The sequence below is a fragment of the Erithacus rubecula genome (genome assembly GCF_903797595.1).
Source record: "Erithacus rubecula genome assembly, chromosome: 3".
NCBI classification, from domain to species: Eukaryota; Metazoa; Chordata; class Aves; order Passeriformes; family Muscicapidae; genus Erithacus; species Erithacus rubecula.
Genome location: NC_136689.1, coordinates 88,995,446 through 89,014,049, shown reverse-complemented (window position 1 = coordinate 89,014,049; position 18,604 = coordinate 88,995,446). Strand labels below are relative to the sequence as shown.

Genomic DNA, 18,604 nt, shown 5'->3' with positions numbered 1-18,604 from the left:
CAATTTTCGCTTCTCAGAGTGTCTCTGGCTCTGACCCCAGCGTTTAGCCCGTGTCACAGTGTTACTGTCACTTATTTTGTGGCTCTGTTTTAAGGCAGCGCACACCAGCTGGATTCGGGTCAATGACAACATGAACAGCCTGAGTGTTTTAGTCGGGCCTGTGTAACAGGTTGTGCTGGGTCACTGTCTCATAAGCTGATGCTAGTTGTAAACAGTAGCTGGCAAATAAAAAATGTTGTTTTTACATTCTGGCTATGGTTCAAGAAGCTGCTTCTTCTAATGCTGATCTTTGTGGTGTGCATTTCTGTATAATGCCTCTGCTGGATCCTGATCCTGTCTGTTTCAACATTAAACAAATAAAGACATGTAGGTAGTGTTTACAGCCCCACATTGTGCTTGCATGAGCAGATTCAGTTCTCACTAAGCATGAAATTTCATGGGGAGATATGAATTCACTTTTTTAAATGCACACTTACAAATGGCATTGGTTTGTGGTTTTATTCTGTATTATTTTTGATTTTATTATCTGCAAAATATTCTACATTTAAGGCAGCATGAGAATGTAGATTGTCTGATTTGAGTGCTGACTATAGGAAATAACCCCCAAAGCATTTTGAAGTCAAACTGTAAGTGAAAGCACCAATACAAATGTTCTCCATTGGTTTGAAATCTCATTGTTGTGTGCAGTTGTTCTTTCCTTCAAAAAGAGCTGTTAACTAGTCATCCTCAACCCTGGCTGATAGTGCCTGGAGAATCCTGTGTTAGGCAATTGCATCTCCAGTCACAGGACACCACATCTTTACCTGAGCTTTGAAATATCTGAATTAGCAGCATCTGGTCTTTCTCTAATCTTCTTTTTCTTGAAGAGAACTGGGAGCTGGAGATAGTGTGCAAATATTATTTTCTTGCTACATAATTTCATATAAAATTTTCTCCAAGTAATTCTGAAACAAAAAAGAGGGGTCAGGGAGGAGTAGGAACTGCTGGGTGTTTTTCTGAAGTTAGTTTTAATTGAGACAACTTTGCTTACTTGAAAGAAAAAAGTCATTTTCAGGAAAGCATTGAAGAAATAATGAAAGCTTTCTTTCACTGGTGATGAACGATCTCAGAATGCTACAAAACAGAGGCAGAAGTAAATCATGTTATTTTCTTTTAATCAGAACCTGCTATTCTTCCACAAATCCTCACTATAAGACGATCTTGGTGGTGGTAAATGTAGAATTTCTATTTGTGCCAGTTAGAATGTTTCAGGGCTAACAGTTTTTCTGCTTATTACTTGTATGGCAAGAAAGTGGTATTGTTGCATCATCACTTGTTATGATTCTTCAATTTCTTGAGGCTGTAAAGTACTTCTTCTACCTAAAGTAGTTGTGATTAATTTTTATTGTGACTGTTCTAATTTTGGACCTCTAAAGCTCATGGTATTGTGGTTTGTTTTTTCCCCTACTACTCTATTCTTCCAGCATTACACGCTGCTGCCCTTTCTGGCCACGTCAGCACAGTGAAACTGCTGCTGGAGCACAAAGCACAGGTGGATGCTCTGGATGTGATGAAACACACCCCACTTTTCCGAGCCTGTGAGATGGGTCACAAGGAAGTGATTCAAACACTCATTAAAGGTCAGCTCTCAGGACTTCACAAACCTGTTCGGAGTTCTGCTGCTGCTTCCTGTGGGAATGGGAAGTAAACAGCTGAGCAAGAGGTGGGGTAGGAAATTCCTTCCTGAAAGCAGGTTTTGTTTTTAAGTTCCCCTTGGGAAATAGCCCTAGTGAATCTAGAAGATTATCAGTGTTGTGCAAAATGGCTAGAAGTGTTAAATACAAAATTTTCCTAATTGGGATTTTTTTTTTCACAGCTCATTTCCGCTCAAGCCTTTCCAAATACATTCTTGTCTCTCAAACCAACTCTTTCCCCAGCAAGTCCTTTTGTTTTTGCTTGGTTCTCCCCACTCCCCCCAGTAAATAAGCTAATTAAACTTTTTTCCCTTTTGTGAAAAACCATTTTTAGGGTTCTTTGAAGACTTTTAAAGTGAGTCTTTATTTTTTTAATGAAGATAGATGTTAAAAGTCCTATATCATTAATATTTTGTTCTGGTTGTTTCTTTAAAAGCAGTCTTTTGTTTGTAGACAGAAATAGGATTTAACAAAGGGTTTTAAACACAGTTTTAGATAAATGTAAAATCTGCTGAGGGGTAAGAAGTACAGAGAAAGAATAGTGGCATCTTAGATGTAAAATTCTGTCATTTTATCTTCCCAGAAACATCTCCTTCCTACTTCACATTATCCCACTTATGGATTGATGAGGTATCCAGGCTGAATTCCGCAAATTTTCCATCAACTAGCCTTTCTTACTGAAAAATGTTCTTCCTTCTGTGATCTGCTGGGTGTATTATAACCTCTTGTTAAGCTTTTCCTCCTGTGTCCTGTGCCATTTAGCTTTTGTAGGTGCAAGAAACTTGGCTACCAGAATCTGAATTATGTTTAATTAAGTATTTTATGATTTAGAGAGTCATTGTTGCTAGTTGGTTCAAGTTCTTGTATTTGTGAAGGTTTTTTTTTTTGTATAGAATTTTTACATCTTGCAAGAACATATAGAGAAATTAGTTATTTGCATAGAAGAGTCTTAGCATGCTTGAATTAAAAAAAAAAAAAGTTTATTTTAAAAGTTGTTATTGCACTGTGAATATTTTGTCTTGTCTGCTTCAGGGATTTTAAAAAGACATTTAATCTGAAATATAATTTTAGAAGTTGTTTTGTTGTCAAGAAAGAAAAGTTCTATTGAAAATTCATGGATCTGAACCAAATAAAATAGGTTTTTCATAGGCATTTGATAAGTCTGGATATTCTAAAGCATATTAGAGGATAGTCAAAAGTTTGTAAAAAAGTTAGATGCCTGGCCCTCTTTGAAACTATTGTATTCCCAAGTTTTATTTAAGTTGTAGGATTTGAGTAACGAAATTGAGGTTGCTTTCTGAAACATTTCTCTGAATTATCAGTTTATAAAATAAAAGGAAGTTCTAGGTTGAACATAAACTCACTCTTTTCTTAGCATTCGGCAGTGTTTTCTTTTTGTGCTCAAAGATGCATTTGTTTGTACAGGAGGAGCAAGAGTAGATTTGGTTGACCAAGATGGCCATTCACCCCTTCATTGGGCAGCCCTGGGAGGAAATGCTGACGTGTGCCAAATCCTGATAGAAAATAAGATCAACCCTAATGTGCAGGATTATGCAGGAAGAACACCTCTGCAGTGTGCTGCTTATGGAGGTTACATTAACTGCATGGTAGTGTTGCTGGAAAACAACGCAGATCCAAATATTCAGGATAAAGAGGTATGTTGTTCTTTTTGACTGAGGTGTATCATTAACTTTAGAATAGCCATAAATCAAAACATCTTCCTTTTCTTCGAAGTCATTCTCTTTCCCAGGACATAGAAAAATCTGTGCTGCTGTTTGTCACAAAAGGAAATGCATCCTGATATAACTTTTGAAATCTAGAAAGAAAAGTAGTATTTAATAGGTAGCATGAATTGAAGATTTGTATTTTTCCAGATAATTTTTGTTTTTTCCTAATCAAAGTGTGATCATGAGGAGTCATATTAATAATCTGATTTCTTCTATCGTTCTGTATTAACAGCTGACTTGAGAATGTGATATTACTCTGTTCTCCAGCATAGAGAGAGAGAGAGAGCAAGTAATAAAGTAAGATACTGCAAGTGAGATTGCACAATAACTACTTCAACTACTTGTCCACATTAAGTACCCACATCCATGAGTGATACCCATGTATCACTCTTCCAGGTGAAAAAAAAAAAAAAAAGAGCACTGGTTGGTTCATATGTTCTTTTGTGCCATTATTCAGGCAGTAATTGAAATTAGGAGCCAGAGTAATTGTGCAACCTATAACAGATTTCTTTGGTATATGACATAATTTCTCAGAAGTCAGTGGAACCTCATCAGTCAAAAGAGCTTCACCCAATTTATTGAAATTTTCTGTTGCTGTTTGTTGTTGGCATAGATAATTCCAGGTAATGGAAATGTGGTTTTCATTATGAGTTCTACAGAGTAACCTGTACATCTTTTGCAAAGAAAGCAACTCTAAGGCTAGGCTTCTACTGCTGCTTTTCAGCTGTTTTAGGTGAAAAAGCACTAGTGGTGAAATATTGTTAAAAAAAAATCATTTTTCATCACACACATTTAAGTGCTGTGTTCTTATTTTAAGAAGGAAGTTTATTTAGAAGAACTGTTTGTTCTTTGTGTCCAGAGCAGCATTGAATTGCAATATGATTTATGACTTTTATTGTGGCGTGGTAGAGTTTGGGGGTAATGTTTAATTTTGTTCTATTGTTTTACAGGGCAGAACTGCCCTGCACTGGCTCTGTAACAATGGCTACCTTGATGCTATAAAGTTGCTGCTCGGCTTTGATGCTTTCCCCAATCACATGGAGAACAGCGAGGAGAGGTATTGCTTGTCTGAAGGTGTTACTTTGTCACTGTGACAGAGTGTTGCCTTCCATTTAAATGTTAAATGTTCAGATGCTGTAAGAGGATCCTCATCTTATATCTCAAAGGAGAGCTGTAACCTTGGGCTTCAGAGTAAACAGCTTTTCTAATGTGAAAGTTTCCTTCTTTAACTGAGACATTGCGACTTGAACTTGTGTATTTCTGTACCATGAACTTCTGGAGTATTCCATTCATGGAGTATTCCCTCACTCCAGTCTTGTTGGAAATATTAAAGACCTTTCTCATTTATGTGGAGTTGGAGATATGTATGGACAAAGGATGAAAAGGCAGTTCTGCTGCTGTTGGAAAAGACTGGAATTTTTCTTTTATATATGATACAAATACAGCAAGAAGAAGGAAAATGGGAGAAATGTAATGTTATGTTTTAAAATGGCGATTACAAAGTACCTGGTGGTTACCTGTATTCTAAAGGCCCGTTTTTAAAAAAGTCTCCTATAATCATAAAGGGACAGCACATTTGCATCTCTTTTCTTTGTCTTTCATTGACATGTAAATAATAATTTTTTAAAAGTGATTTGGGTTGTGGAGTTCAAATTAGTCACCTGACCATGAAGATAATTGCTATTAGCAGATATTTCTAATGCCTTTTTTAGAGTGGATGACCTCCTCATAATTATAAGATTATGAACAGCATGCCATATAAATTTGAATATTTCAGCATTTTAAATAACTTAAGGCATCTGCAACCCCATATTTCAGTGCTAGATTTGAGACTTTTGTACTTAACCCCAGGTTTTAATTGCTTCCTTTCCCCATCATTTTTCTTTTATTCTCCACTCTAAACCACTCAGATCTCTCTTCCTTTTCTGTTCTTATTTTTTCTTGAGAAGCACAAATGAAAGTATAACTAGTTTCTAATTAAGTAGTGTCAAGGCTCTCTTTAGTAATTTTTGATAGAAAATTGAATAAACAGTTTTAATTAAATTACTTTTAATAAGTAAGATTAAAAGCCACAATTTTGCCAGAATGGAGACTGCTGTTATCCTTACTTTGTGGAAATGTACTAATGATGATCAAATGTCAAGAAAATATCTTAGCTGTGGCTTATCACAGTCATTCAGATAGTATATATTTTTGTTTCTCTTCTGAAATTTATATATAAATATATAATTTATATAATGTATAAATCTAGATACAAAATACAACTAGCAGTATTCCAAATGTCTGCTGTTAAGCACTAGTGCATGTGCAGAACAAAAGTGATCCATTTCTAGATGGATCTATCTTTAAATATAATTCTCCTAAAATATATATATATAAAATTGCACAATTGCATCCTAATAAATATATACAAACCTTGTTGCATTGTTAAGGTACTGGGAGTTTGGAAAGTAGAAAATCAAATTGAGTGTTGTAAGAGAGAGGAAAAATAACCTCGTGGATATGGTTCACCTGTAATTGGATGAAATTGGTTTTTAGTTAGTAGCAATTTCACTACATAGGTTTTTTTTTCAAATATTTCTTTAGGAAAAAAAAGCTTCCCTTCTTTACTTTCTTAGAGTGTAGTATGAGATAACAGTTAAAAATTCAAACATAGTGGTTTTAACTAAAAGATTAGAGAAAATATAGAGCTGGGGTTGCATCTAGAATTTTAAAGTGCCTGCTTGCTTGCCAAATATGTGATCAAGCACTAGTCTGGAGGGTATTGGGTTTGTTGTTCTTTGCAAATTTATTTTGCAATCCAACCTAATGTCCTGGGTGCATCAAGCTGCTGCTTGACCACCTTCATGTTAAATTGCCTATAAGAGCTGATGGCTGATGTCTTCATGTGTTTCCCTATGAAACCAGCTTGATTTAAAAGCTCTCTGCTTGAGAGAGAACCAAGGGAAAAGGAAATTTGCATCAAGCTTTGAACTGATACAACAGAGGAGTGTATGTAAATGTCCAGTCATAAAAAGGTCTCTTCAGATTTAAGTGATTTTTTTACTTTCAAAGGTAGCTTGCATGGAGTTAGAGAATCCAAAAGAGAATTTTAAAATATGGATCTTTATGACTTGGATCTGCAATAGAATACGTTGTCTTGGTAGATACACAGTATAGCAAAAAGTTTACTTTAGTATCTTTTGTATCTTTAAAGTATTCAAAATTAGGAACACTTTAAAAATGTTTTTATCTGATATACTGTTCCTTCTGAAATTCCCATTTCTCAGTTATCAAAAATCTGCATCTCTTTAAATGCTGTCAGCAGCACACCTTGACATCCAAATTTTCATGTTATGTCATTGTCTTTATTCCTGCAGACACTTCAGCTCAGATACTGTTTATCCTTCCATCAAGCCATTGCTGTGTGGCAGGTCCAATTGTGCTTTCTGTCTGTTTTTCTTTGCTTACCAGCACTGCGTCACAGCAAGTTACCATCAAAAAGAGCCCTAATTTTCACAATCACATACATTGACACTTGCTATTGGATAGTCTTATGTTATATGGTTTTGATCATGGCTTGTGACTGATAATTTTCAGTCACTAAATGTCTTTCCCTAAAGTTTCATTGTTGGTAAGGGAGATGTGTGAATTTTCTTCCTATGTCGACAGTGGGAAATTTGGGAATTATTTTGAAAAAGGCTTAGACATCTTTGATACCATTAAAACCCAAAGCAATTAAATACTTTGAACACCTGTGTCCATTTAAAAACAGACTTAAATTTTCCTAGTTCCTTAAAATATATATTATCCTTTGATAGGGATTTAATCCTGCTGCTCTGTCAGTCATAGTGTCTTCAGTCAAAGTTATAGAAGCTAAACCAGATTTGACTGTAGATTTCTAGAATTTAAACACATATGGAAATTACACAAAAATATTTTAACTTATTTTTTCTTTATATTTCTATATGAAAACTTAAATAACACATTTTAAAGACTGCTTTCCTAAAGCACTTAATGCTGTGGATAGGGCTTTGGGAGATTTTGTCCAAACACTTCAGGTCCTCCTCTCCCCCCTTCTGTATTAGAAGGCTAAAATAAACTTTAGGCATAACCAGAGTGTGTAGAATGAATAAGATAGCAAAATAATGCCTGAAAAGATGAGAAAAACAGCCTACTGAAACTGTTTAATCTGTCTTCATAGTAGAAGTTGCATTATGAAATCAGCATGAAGAAATGCACATTACAGCTGAAATTCTAGATGAATTGTAATTGTTGTACTTTCGGTGGTTTTTTTTTTTTTTTTAGATATACTCCACTAGATTATGCCTTGCTTGGTGAACACCATGAAGTGATTCAGTTCATGTTAGAACACGGGGCTCTGTCTATAGCTGCCATTCAGGATATTGCTGCTTTCAAAATTCAGGCTGTCTACAAAGGATACAAAGTTAGAAAGGCTTTTCAAGAGAGGAAGAATCTTTTAATGAAACATGAACAGCTGAGAAAAGATGCTGCTGCCAAGTAAGTCTGAGATTTGAAATCTATTCCAGCACATAGACATTTGTAAGTTTGTATTTATCAGTGTATGATTTTACTTGTTGCTCATCAGTTTTTGTTCCTCTTGGTAAAATTCATGAAAGAAGCATATAAGTTCCATGGAAGTTATTTTCCATATAATCCCAGTTTAAATAATAAACTTTTATATAGTATATCATAGCAAGGCAAAATACCAAAAGCTGAGGAAATAGCATATTAGTGTCCATGAATCTTTGCCTGATTTTCTGTATGATGATAAAAAGGCTTAGAAACCATTTATCACTTTAAGGTAGTGGAAATAATTATTTGCCTATCAAGTCCTGATATCAGTTTTGAACAGAAATTAATCAGTAGCTGAGGAAAAAAACTGAAAACAAACTAGGGAAAGCCTGGTTTAGTAAGGCTTAACTCAATGTTTCTGTAGCAACCTGAACTTTCTATTTTTCTCTTTTTTTTTCTATTTGCAACTTCATTTTGGGCTTTAGCATTTCTGCACTTACATTTTCTGGTGTTGAATTAAAGAGTTCCTATGAATTGGTTGTATTGGATTGCAGATAACTAACATATGCAATTCAAATTGGTGTCAGCAAGATGTGTAGGTTCTGGCTGAGTTTCAACCCAATTTAAATGTGGTAATGGTAGCACAGTGGTGAAATTCTCAAATCAGAAGGTACGTAAATGATTATCACAATACATTACTTGCTTGGAGTTTATCCTTAAGATTCTTAGTATGAAATTAGCACCTGGTTTCTCTTGAAATCTGATTCTGAAATGAAAAAATCCAACAGTCTGGAAAGATTTCTGTGTGATTTGAGAGCATTATTACGATAAAGAGAGATCATGTGAAAAAACACACAATGTAAGTATTGCACCTAGTTGCTGCATCTATGTGTCACAGACAAATTCAGCTGCACTCCACTCTGTATCAAATTTGGTAGTATGATATTTTGCATAATTGGCCAGTCAGACCTTCACTGGGTTTGATTGCTGCTCCTGTAAAACAATTATTATTCCCCAGGAAGAACCAAAGCTAGAAATACCAGATAATTCATCTCTTAGTCACATTTCTACATCCTGAAGTTGTAACCTGTAGCTTTCCTACTGTTTGCCTTTTGCACTGAAATCAGCGTAAGTCAAAACCATGCATGGAGAAGCTGCCTTGGAAAATATTTCTTTTTGATGTGGAGAGCTGTGCTTATTGCTGTGTGGTCACAACTGACTTTAACTAAATGAGATCGTTTTGTCCTTTTTGATGACAGTCATTTTTGGGAGAATCTCTGATCCACCATGTGGAAGATTAAATGGAAAAGAATTGCCTCATGGAAATTTGGGAGTATTTTTATAGTAGTTTTCCTTTGTGAGTTTCTGATGCAGTTTTTGAAACTTAGCTGTTGTTGATTTGTTTGAAAACAATAGAAACAAAGTCTGTGTACCAAATACCATAAAAAGAGAATTACAGTACAATTGGAGTGTACAAGCAAATCAGGTTGTCACATAACAAATTTTATTTAATTGCAATTTTATGATCTGTAATAAACTGAAGGGGACATTATGTTGTCATCATTCTGCGTACCCATCTGTGCATTCCACAGCTAAAATTGGCCAGGGTGTTCTGCATACAAAAAACTATTATCCCTACTGGTGTCTAAAAATCTGGTCTCCAGATAAAAGGAGACATGGTGTGGGGATCCAGAATTATGGTGAACTCCTATACTGGACATACACACCTTCTCCCCAACTATTTCAGTGTAGATATTTAAAACTTACTTTGTAATATATTATTTTAGAGAGTCTCTCTAAGATAAATCACTCCTAAATCTACTTGGATTTAGACAGTCTGTTATTTTTCTGTTTTTTTTTTTTTTCTTTCTTTAACAAAAAGTCAGCCAAGAACTCATACCTGTATAATTTTCTGATAGAATTTCATTCACTGTATTTAAAGCCTATGAAATATTTCTATACAAACATCTTCTCCCATGTTCTCTCCTATATCAAAGAAATTTTAATTTATAAAATGAAGTTTGATGAAGGTCAAAACAACATGCACACTCCTATGTCATTGAGCAAAGAGACACACCAGGAGACCAGTTTGGGTAAGCTGGGAATCCTTGACAGAGCTCAAATGTAAAAATGCAGTTTACAGGAGGCAGAAGCTAGGACAGACTGCAAAGGCAGAGTGTTAAAAGCATTGCTTGGGCATGTAGATGGTGTCAGAAACACCAAAACTCAAATGGAGTTGAGACTTTAAAGAAATGTTACCAGTTACAAAGTGAGTTTGTACTCCTATGCTAATAAAAGTGGTAATACATTAGTAAAAGGCTGAGCAAGGAATATGTGGGGCTGTTGCTGAATGGTGCATTTAGCGTCAGCAGACACAGGTGTGGCAGAAGCACTCAATGCATTTTGTTCCTCAGCCTGCCAGAAGAAGGTCTCCCAGGCCTCTTTGCTGAGAGAATTGGCTCAAGGAGGAGCAGAACTGCCAGCTGCAAACGAGAATTAAGTCAGGCTTGAGAGAGCTAAGCTCAGACAAAGTCCATGGGACCAGGATGGCCACATCCAAGGGTACAGGAGGAACTAACTGATGCCCTTAAAAGGTCATTTTCCAATGTCACAGAGACTAGGGAAGGTCCCCTGTGATGGGAGGAAAGAAAATGCTGCACCCAGCTTCAAAAAGGGCCAAAATAATAAGCTGAGGAACTGTAGTCTGGTTGGTGTTTATGGTCTCTGGAAAACTTTTAACAGGCAAAAGATGGGACAGGAGATTTTGTCTGGAGATAAAGAGAAAATCTTTCACCCTTGGCACAATTGACCAGTAGAACAGCCCAAAGAGGTTGTATGGTCTCTGTCCATAAAGATTTTCAAGACATGATTGAATAAAAACCTGAGCCACCCTGACCCTGTTTTGAGCAGCCTGTTAGCCCTGCTAACTTCCTGAGATCTCTTCCAGACTGTAAAAAGAGGATTTTGGTTTACGTATTGCAAAACCAGGTATTTAAGAAAATAGTATTTAAGTATTTAAAACATGTTCTGAGAAAACTAATTTCCAGTGTATTGGATTTTAAAAGGGCTGCAGAACTCATTCCTCATTTGTTCACCTCCCCTTTCAATTTCTCAAGATGAGTTCCTGAATCCATACTTGTGTTTTTCATTCTGGCCAGTTAAGGGAAACTGATTGAGAATGCGGATGTGAAGGGGAAATGGCTGAAAGTGAGTAAGTAGCTCATGATATTTAGGAAGAGAAGAACAACAAGAAAATAAGCAGTTCAATTAAACAGCCTTCAGATTTAGAAAAATGTTCTCATGCCAAGAGAGTACAAGTAGATTATGAGGTTTTTCAAAAGACTGGTGGTTAGCCCCACATGCTGAGAAAAGATAGGGGAGTGTGGCAACAGAGAAAATAATGAGCTCTTCAGCAACTTGAAAAGGGAAGGCACATTTTGGAAATTTGATGTAATTACTAAAATTGACAGTAATAAGAACATACAATGGTAAAGCTAAACAAGCTGAGGTGCAAAATAAGAACTGGCAAAGGATGTGAGGTCGGTGTCACAATAAACCATTGTAAACATATTCATTGGAAAAGGAGGAGTAAAGAAACAGTTGGTCCATGAGAGATGCTAAATAGACTGAACTGTTCTGTGGGTTTTTGGTTTTTTTTTTTCTCTTCAGAAGAAATTACATCAAACCAACTCAATTTTTTTTTTTGTCTGAATAACCAGTTTTGTGGCCATGGAGAAACAGTAGCTGTCACTCAGACTTTCCTGAAGTCTTCATATTTCCTCATTCCTCAAATTTCTCATTTCTCACCTTTAAACTGGAAGTGTATATTGATGAGAATTTAACATAAATCCATAATGAATTTTTATTTTAATTTAAAAAGTAAATTCGAATTTGAAAATAGCTCAAAGATGCACAAGATTGTAAGCACATTGAAAGCTAAATTAGAAATCAGAATGATGGTAAAATATATACAAGAAATGACTGAGGAAAAAATAGGTGCTTAGGTAAGAACTAATGGACTGTTCTACACATTTGGGAAGACCCATCAACATAGGAATACTGGAATGAAATTAACTGTGTTAACATTTTTCTTAAGGACTATCAATGTAAAAGATTATTATAGATCAGAAACTGAACACATCAAGTGTCAGTGGTATCATTCTTTTGAAAATAATCATTGTGCTAGATTTTGTAGCAGGAAATGCTGTTAATACAACATGAAATATAACTCCTCTTAAACCAGAGAAAGCTCTACCAGTAGTAGGATCATACCTAGGAGATCTATTTTCAGAGATTTTAAGTAAGTGTTTGGGGATTTTTTGCAAGGATAACTTTAAAAACACTCTCCTTTAAAATATCCTTCCGTGTGTAGATAAAAAAGTTATGTTTCTATTCTTAACAGAATAGAAAAGGTTGAATTCATTTTAGCAGAATCAAAAATTCAAAACATATCTGTGTCTTCACGAATGTGCATGTAAGGCTGAAACTGTTCCTTTCCATCTGCTAAAGGCTCACTTTTCATTCTTTCACTTTTGCAACAAAATGTGAGCTTGTGACCATTCAGGACAAAATTGTGTTGCATTTACAGTGAAAAATGTTAGCCTAACAGCTCTGTTACCACTGTTGAGCTGTAGCTGTCTAACTTGGGAGTCCAGATTTGGATCCTGTTGGGTCACCAGAACCTCCTGAGAATAACTGAGTGCCCTGAAGTTAGAATCTTCTCTACTTCCTTCACTTGTTCATGAAACCTAGCCTCTCCTCAAATTGGACAACAGAAAAACTTGGAAATTTTAATTTCAAAGAGATCCTTCACTGTAATGCAAACTGAATTTCTGATTAAATAAAGCAAAACACAGGGGGGAGTTCTTATGTATTCAGGAGTTTATTATTCAACTACACTGTACTGTGACAATTGTGATGCTTTATGAATAGGGAGCTTTGAAATCCGTTCCCTTTATTATTTCTTTAGTTTAATATGAAAAATTAGCACACAGATAAGACCTTTAAAGAAAAAAAACAGTCATTTTTACTTCTTGGTTTCTGGTCCTGTGTCATTTCAATAACTTTTGCAGTTGGTATGTTGCTGAAGTTACTGTTTTCAATTGAGTTGATCTGCTCACAGGCATGCAGGTCACTCTGGCTTGATTGTGTATCACGCAGCCCATCTCACACTTCCTTTTCTAATACCCTCAATAGAGTACATCGGTAATAGGCTGCCTATTCTTGAGAAGAATAGAAAATTACTATTGTGTGAATAGAAAGATCTGATTTATCAGCTCAAATGGCACAGTAATGGCAGTGAGATCCATACTGTACACAGTCCCAACATCCCTGCATAGTCCGGTTGTGGAATGCCAATATTAATTGAAAGTAGCCACTTTTTTTTCTTGCCAGAGGGAATTCTGAATCCCAGGCTGCTAGGAGTGTATTTTTTTTAGATCAATTAGCAGCTTTTCAGGTGCAAAGTTCAATCAGGCTCTCCTGCAGAGCATAGTTGATAAGATAGCACTGACAGATAAAGTTAGGGCTCCTGGCTGGCAGCTCGTGCTGCAGTGACACGCGCTGGCAGTGACACCACTCACAGGAACTGGGGCTGGCGTGCTGCATAACTCACCTGTCACACGCCGTGCTGGGAGGTGATGTGGCAACAGTCTGCACTGTGTTGGAGCACTGGAAGCAAGTTGAAATACCAGGCAGCTACATGATACGGCATTTACCGCCTGTCCGTTCCAACAGCAGAAGTGTCACTTCACCCAACAGCCAGGGCTTCATTTATAAAAACAGTTTCAGAGGGAGGGAGGTAACGTTTGCCATGTGCTATTGGGTTTATTCTGCTTGGGAGGTACAAGAATTTAAAAGATAAAGTGCAGTTATAGCCCACTGTATTTCAAAATAGGCTGCAAAATTTTAATTTCAATGGATGCACCTTTCCTAAGTTTGTCCAAAATTCTCTTTCATGGCTACACTATTGAGAGATGCATGGCTTATTTCATTTTGGAAATCCAAATGTCACCATTATAAGGGCATACAGTATGCACACTAGTTTTTAATTCACATCTCATATGATAATATGTAATTGTCATTTATATGACATATAATGTTAATGTAAAATTAATTATCTACCAATGACAAATACATAGCAGCAGGTTAGTACCAGTAGCCAGTTCAAAGTTGGTTTTTAATTCTCCGTACTAACTATGAGACATTTAAGTACAAAAAGATATTTTTTAAAATATTGTCTTTCATTGAAGTTTTTTGCTTTTCAAATACAGTGCATTGCATTACTACTAACATTAAAATATTGCTTGTCACTAATTACAAACACAGTTATTAGTGTAATGGTTCTTTTTAAAATCCTACTTTTAAGTTTCTTATATTTATAAAACCCCTAAATTTAATTGTTTTCAGTAAGTGAGTGTTTTAAGATCAGTCAAAACAACTGCAAACTGAATGGGCAGCTGGCTGACAAGGACTTAACCTTCATCAAGCTGTAGCTGCAAGTCAGTTGTTGTTTTGGATCAAGCTAAGACATTTCAGTGCAATATGTGTCCTTTTCTCATGAAAAAGATGTCAAGTCAAGGATTTGTTGTGGCAATGTCATATTTTTGGAGAGAAGTGTGTTCAAGTTAGATACATGCTTCTGAGATTTTATCTTCAAAATTCCTATGGTATGGACTGTAATTGCAGGAAACGTGAAGAGGAAAGTAAGAGGAAAGAAGCCAAGCTGCAGAAAGGGATGCAGAACGTGGAACAAAACAAGTTTCGGGTACAACAGAACCCTGCAAGTCGAGAGAAGGCCACCAGTGTCCCCCAGATACCCAACAAAGCAGCTGACACACAGAGCAAGAGGCTTCTGTCCCTCAATGCTTCACAGATCCAGCCAGGGAGAAACAGCAGAGGTTCACCTAAAGCTGGTCATGACAAAGGGACCCCAAAGGAGAGCTGCCTGTCAGCAGAGCCTCAGAGCGAAGGCCATAAGATCAGGCAAGGTTTGTGATTTTTTAAATTGTGCTGTTTATCTGCTTTGTGCACTTCTTGGGGGTATTTTATATATAGAACCTGTTTTGTCTTTCTGTGATTTCATATTCTTTCATCACTTGAGCAATATGTGCAGCAGGGTAGAGTTAGATAGATACAGATTCTTTTACTCTAGGTGAAGTAGTGAAAAACACCAGTAGAGTCTCCTACAGTGTCTATAAAAATACCTAGTATATGTGAAGACAGGCTGTGGGCAATTGTTCTATTAGTTGCACTCTTTGGAGAAAATAAGATTAAAGATATGTGACATATCTGTGGTGCATATGAAGGATGTAAATGGAGAAATGGTGACTCTGGTTTTTAAACAAGATTTATCCTCTCGCTCAGTCCAAACAGTCGGTGCTTGAAAGAATGCTATGCCTTTTTTAGGTATGAATTCTCTTTTTGATACTGAAGTGATGCCAGGAAAGTTGATACAGCAAGGATCAAACCATGAAGTTGTACAGTCAGTTCTCATTAGGTGTTTAATCAATCCTCTTGTGACCAAAATTTTAATGGACTTCATTGGTCATTTTATTGGAATTAAATATAAACTCAGACCTTTTGGGCTGTGAAAAATTGTGATTCAATTGTTGGATGTTTTCTGATCTGGTTATCCAGTCAAAAAGGTGTGCTGTAAAGGCATTACAAATACAGCATGGTTTCACCAGGTTTTGAATGATCCAGTTGATTTTCTGGAATGACAGTATATCAAAGATATCTTTATTTTCTTTTTTCCCTCCTACCTACCCTGTAACATCCTGTCTATTACATTTCATTCTCTCTGGTCTATTTTGTCATTCTCCTGTTAATTTCTAAGCAGAATGGAAGGTGGATGGAAGATGGGGAATTTTCAGGTTTGCACTCCAGTCTGGCTTCTGAGTCACCCTCACCTAAGTGTTTATAAGCAGTGATCACTCAGCAGCAAGGGAGAAATAGGAAGGACTTCATAATTTCATTCAGGATGTCAAGGGAAGGACTAAGAAACTATGTGCCTTGGGTTTCCTGGGTCAGTGGTTTATCCTGTGCCAGGATACAGCATGGATAGAGCAGGAGGCATCTAACTCAAATGTAATGTTAGAAAGAAAACCATTTGTAAAACATTAAGCAAATGAAGGTGTTTGGGACCACTGTGACAGGCAATCATGTTCTCTTCTGATTCTTCCTGCTTGCATTTTTTTGTTTATTTAAGTGAATTCTAGTGTGCCCCAAAGGTAATTGAGCAAAAAAATCAGAGACATAAACTATGTTTTGCTGGGTCAAAGACTGAATTTGCCTTCAATTTCTCTGTCTAAAGATTCATTGAGGAAGCACATCAAAAGCAAGTCGAGTTGTGTCCATTTCCATTGTGGCAAAGCAAACGAGGGAACAAAAGTTGATGTGAAACACGAGGCTGCAGGTGCTGCAGAACTGGACGGAGAAAAGCACAAGGAACACGCTGCCGACACAACGGGTGCTCGGAGGAGCAGGAAGCTTTCTGCTTCTGCCTGTAGGACTGCCAGTGCTGGGGAGAAGCTGAGGGATCCAAGCCAGCCCCCCTCTGGCAAGAGGGACCACGGGGAAGGAAGGGCTGTGTTCTTCTGCGATGTCGGCTGTGCCGCTGGAACGGCGCGGAACTCAAAGCTGGGTGAAGCTGCTTCCAAAGGCAAAAGGCACCAGCAGAAACCCAGAAATAAAGAGGTAAATGATAAGAGATGTTCACCAGCTGGTTCTAGTAGACCAGGAAGTGCCAAAACAGTATTTGTAAGCACCAGAAATGACAGCCTGCATGCTGTAGAACAAACTGTCAAAGTGGGAAACAATGAAATAGCAAAAAAGGCCTCTTCATTATTGTCTGCTGAGGCAGAACCTACCAGGACTGTGCCAAGAAACCCAATAGCATGTTCTGCTTCTGACGACAGTTTGAACTTGGAAAAAACAGGCAGAGTTGGATCCAGGAATGCAGATGATCAATTATGTTCTGTTCCATGGCAAAGTACAAATATTGAACTAATCCCTTTAGAGATTCGAATGCAGATCATAGAAAAAGAAAGAAAAAGAAAAGAGCTTTTTCGGAAGAAGAACTACGCTGCCACAGTCATACAGAGGACGTGGAGAAGGTAAGATTACTCTTTCAGTGTCTAGAGAAGAGTGAGATACAAGTAGATGTAAGTGAAACCAGGCTTGTTGGCAAAGTGCTTTATTTTGCTTACAGTGTTGCCAGTGCTAAATGAGGCAGTTAATAATCTTCCTCCACACAAGGGGAAGTGGCTCCACTTGTGTAGAGTTACATTAGTAAGGTCATAAAAAGAGCAAGATAAGTGATGACTTAATAATCAGAGAAATCATTAAACTTCTATTTCAAGCTCTGATCTTTCTTTAAAGAGTGCAAATTAGGATTTGCCTAAACCTGGAGTTCAGTGGCATACTTGGAATTGTGCTCTCACATTTAACCAGGCAACCAAATCACGGAATGTTTGGGAGCTTTGAGTGTTCATTGCCAAAACTTGAAGGTAGCTTGAATACCTTGATTAAGCAGGAACAACTGCTGTACAGAAGAATGCACAGAATGCTTTCCACAACATTATCCTGCTTTCCTGAATGTGTGAGTTTCAGCCTCAGAAATGTACATGCTCCTTAATATTTTATTTTTTATCATAATGGGCAGGAAGAGGATGTAAGGGAAGTATATAATATGCAAATTATTCTTATTTCTTGTTTGTATTTAAGATTTCTTTGATTTACTAGATGCAGAAAACTATAAATTGCTTGTGTTTACTAATATTCTTTAGAGATCACTCACTAGTTTAACAGTTTCTCTGAGGAACTCTGAGTTTGAGATGTGCCTGGCCATGGCAGGGAGGGTGGATGAGATGGTCTTTAAAAATCCCTTCAAACCCAAACCACTTCATGGTTCTGTGATTCCATGCCATATTCCTCTGAACTGTGAAGCAAAGCAGCCACTTTTTCTCCCAGGGTTCCACCACTTCTGCTCTCTTTGCTGCTTGCTCCTTGGCCTTCTTTTCTGATGTAGGTCTTGTTTTATGTGTTCAAATCTCTTAGATACCAAAAGCTAAAGGAAGGTAGAGCTATGTTAGGAGAGTGTATCTGTAAGTGATGCTGCTGCTGGCTCTGCTGCTTTCACTCAACACCAGTTTAAAATCCTTACAGAGGGACAGTCATGTGCCATGGCTTTAAGACAAAGCAGAATGATGTGTAGTAAGTGCTTGTACAAATTTCTCCACAACAGCTGGGATCCAAAGCCATTGAGCTGACTTACCTGCACAGAAATATGTATTCCATTTACACTACAGATTTTGGATAGGCCTTTCTAAACTGTCCACCTGCTGAAACAGGGATGGTGTGCATTCTCTCCAAGAAGTGCATGCACTTACTAACAGTTTGCATTTTGGAAATTGTGAAAATTAAATATTGCTTAAGTTACGTTTGTTATTTAAATACTTGATAGTGAGAAATAAATATATTTGTTCTGTTTGCAAGAGATCATAGATCACTAACAAAGATCATAAATTCTGCAGGGCTGCAGGAGACATTAGTTTGGCAGTTCTTCCTCAGTCCTGTGTTTGCTTTTGTTCTAAATTTGCACATGGCAAGTGGTATGTACTTGTAGACAGCAGTAAAATTATATCATGTATTATAATTCTGCATTAGAAACATGTAGGAGTACATGCT

At 36.9% G+C, this 18,604-nt stretch overlaps 1 protein-coding gene across 1 annotated transcript in view; it reads left to right on the top strand.

The window, feature by feature from the left end:
• INVS (inversin) overlaps window positions 1-18,604 on the top strand; it is an 80,965-nt gene that overhangs the window by 55,952 nt on the left and 6,409 nt on the right. The window contains exons 9-14 of the mRNA XM_079300243.1: window positions 1,464-1,619; window positions 3,099-3,328; window positions 4,351-4,457; window positions 7,688-7,900; window positions 14,603-14,904; window positions 16,230-17,031. Of these exons, the coding sequence (XP_079156369.1) occupies window positions 1,464-1,619; window positions 3,099-3,328; window positions 4,351-4,457; window positions 7,688-7,900; window positions 14,603-14,904; window positions 16,230-17,031 (1,810 nt within the window). The remainder of the gene's footprint in view (window positions 1-1,463; window positions 1,620-3,098; window positions 3,329-4,350; window positions 4,458-7,687; window positions 7,901-14,602; window positions 14,905-16,229; window positions 17,032-18,604) is intronic.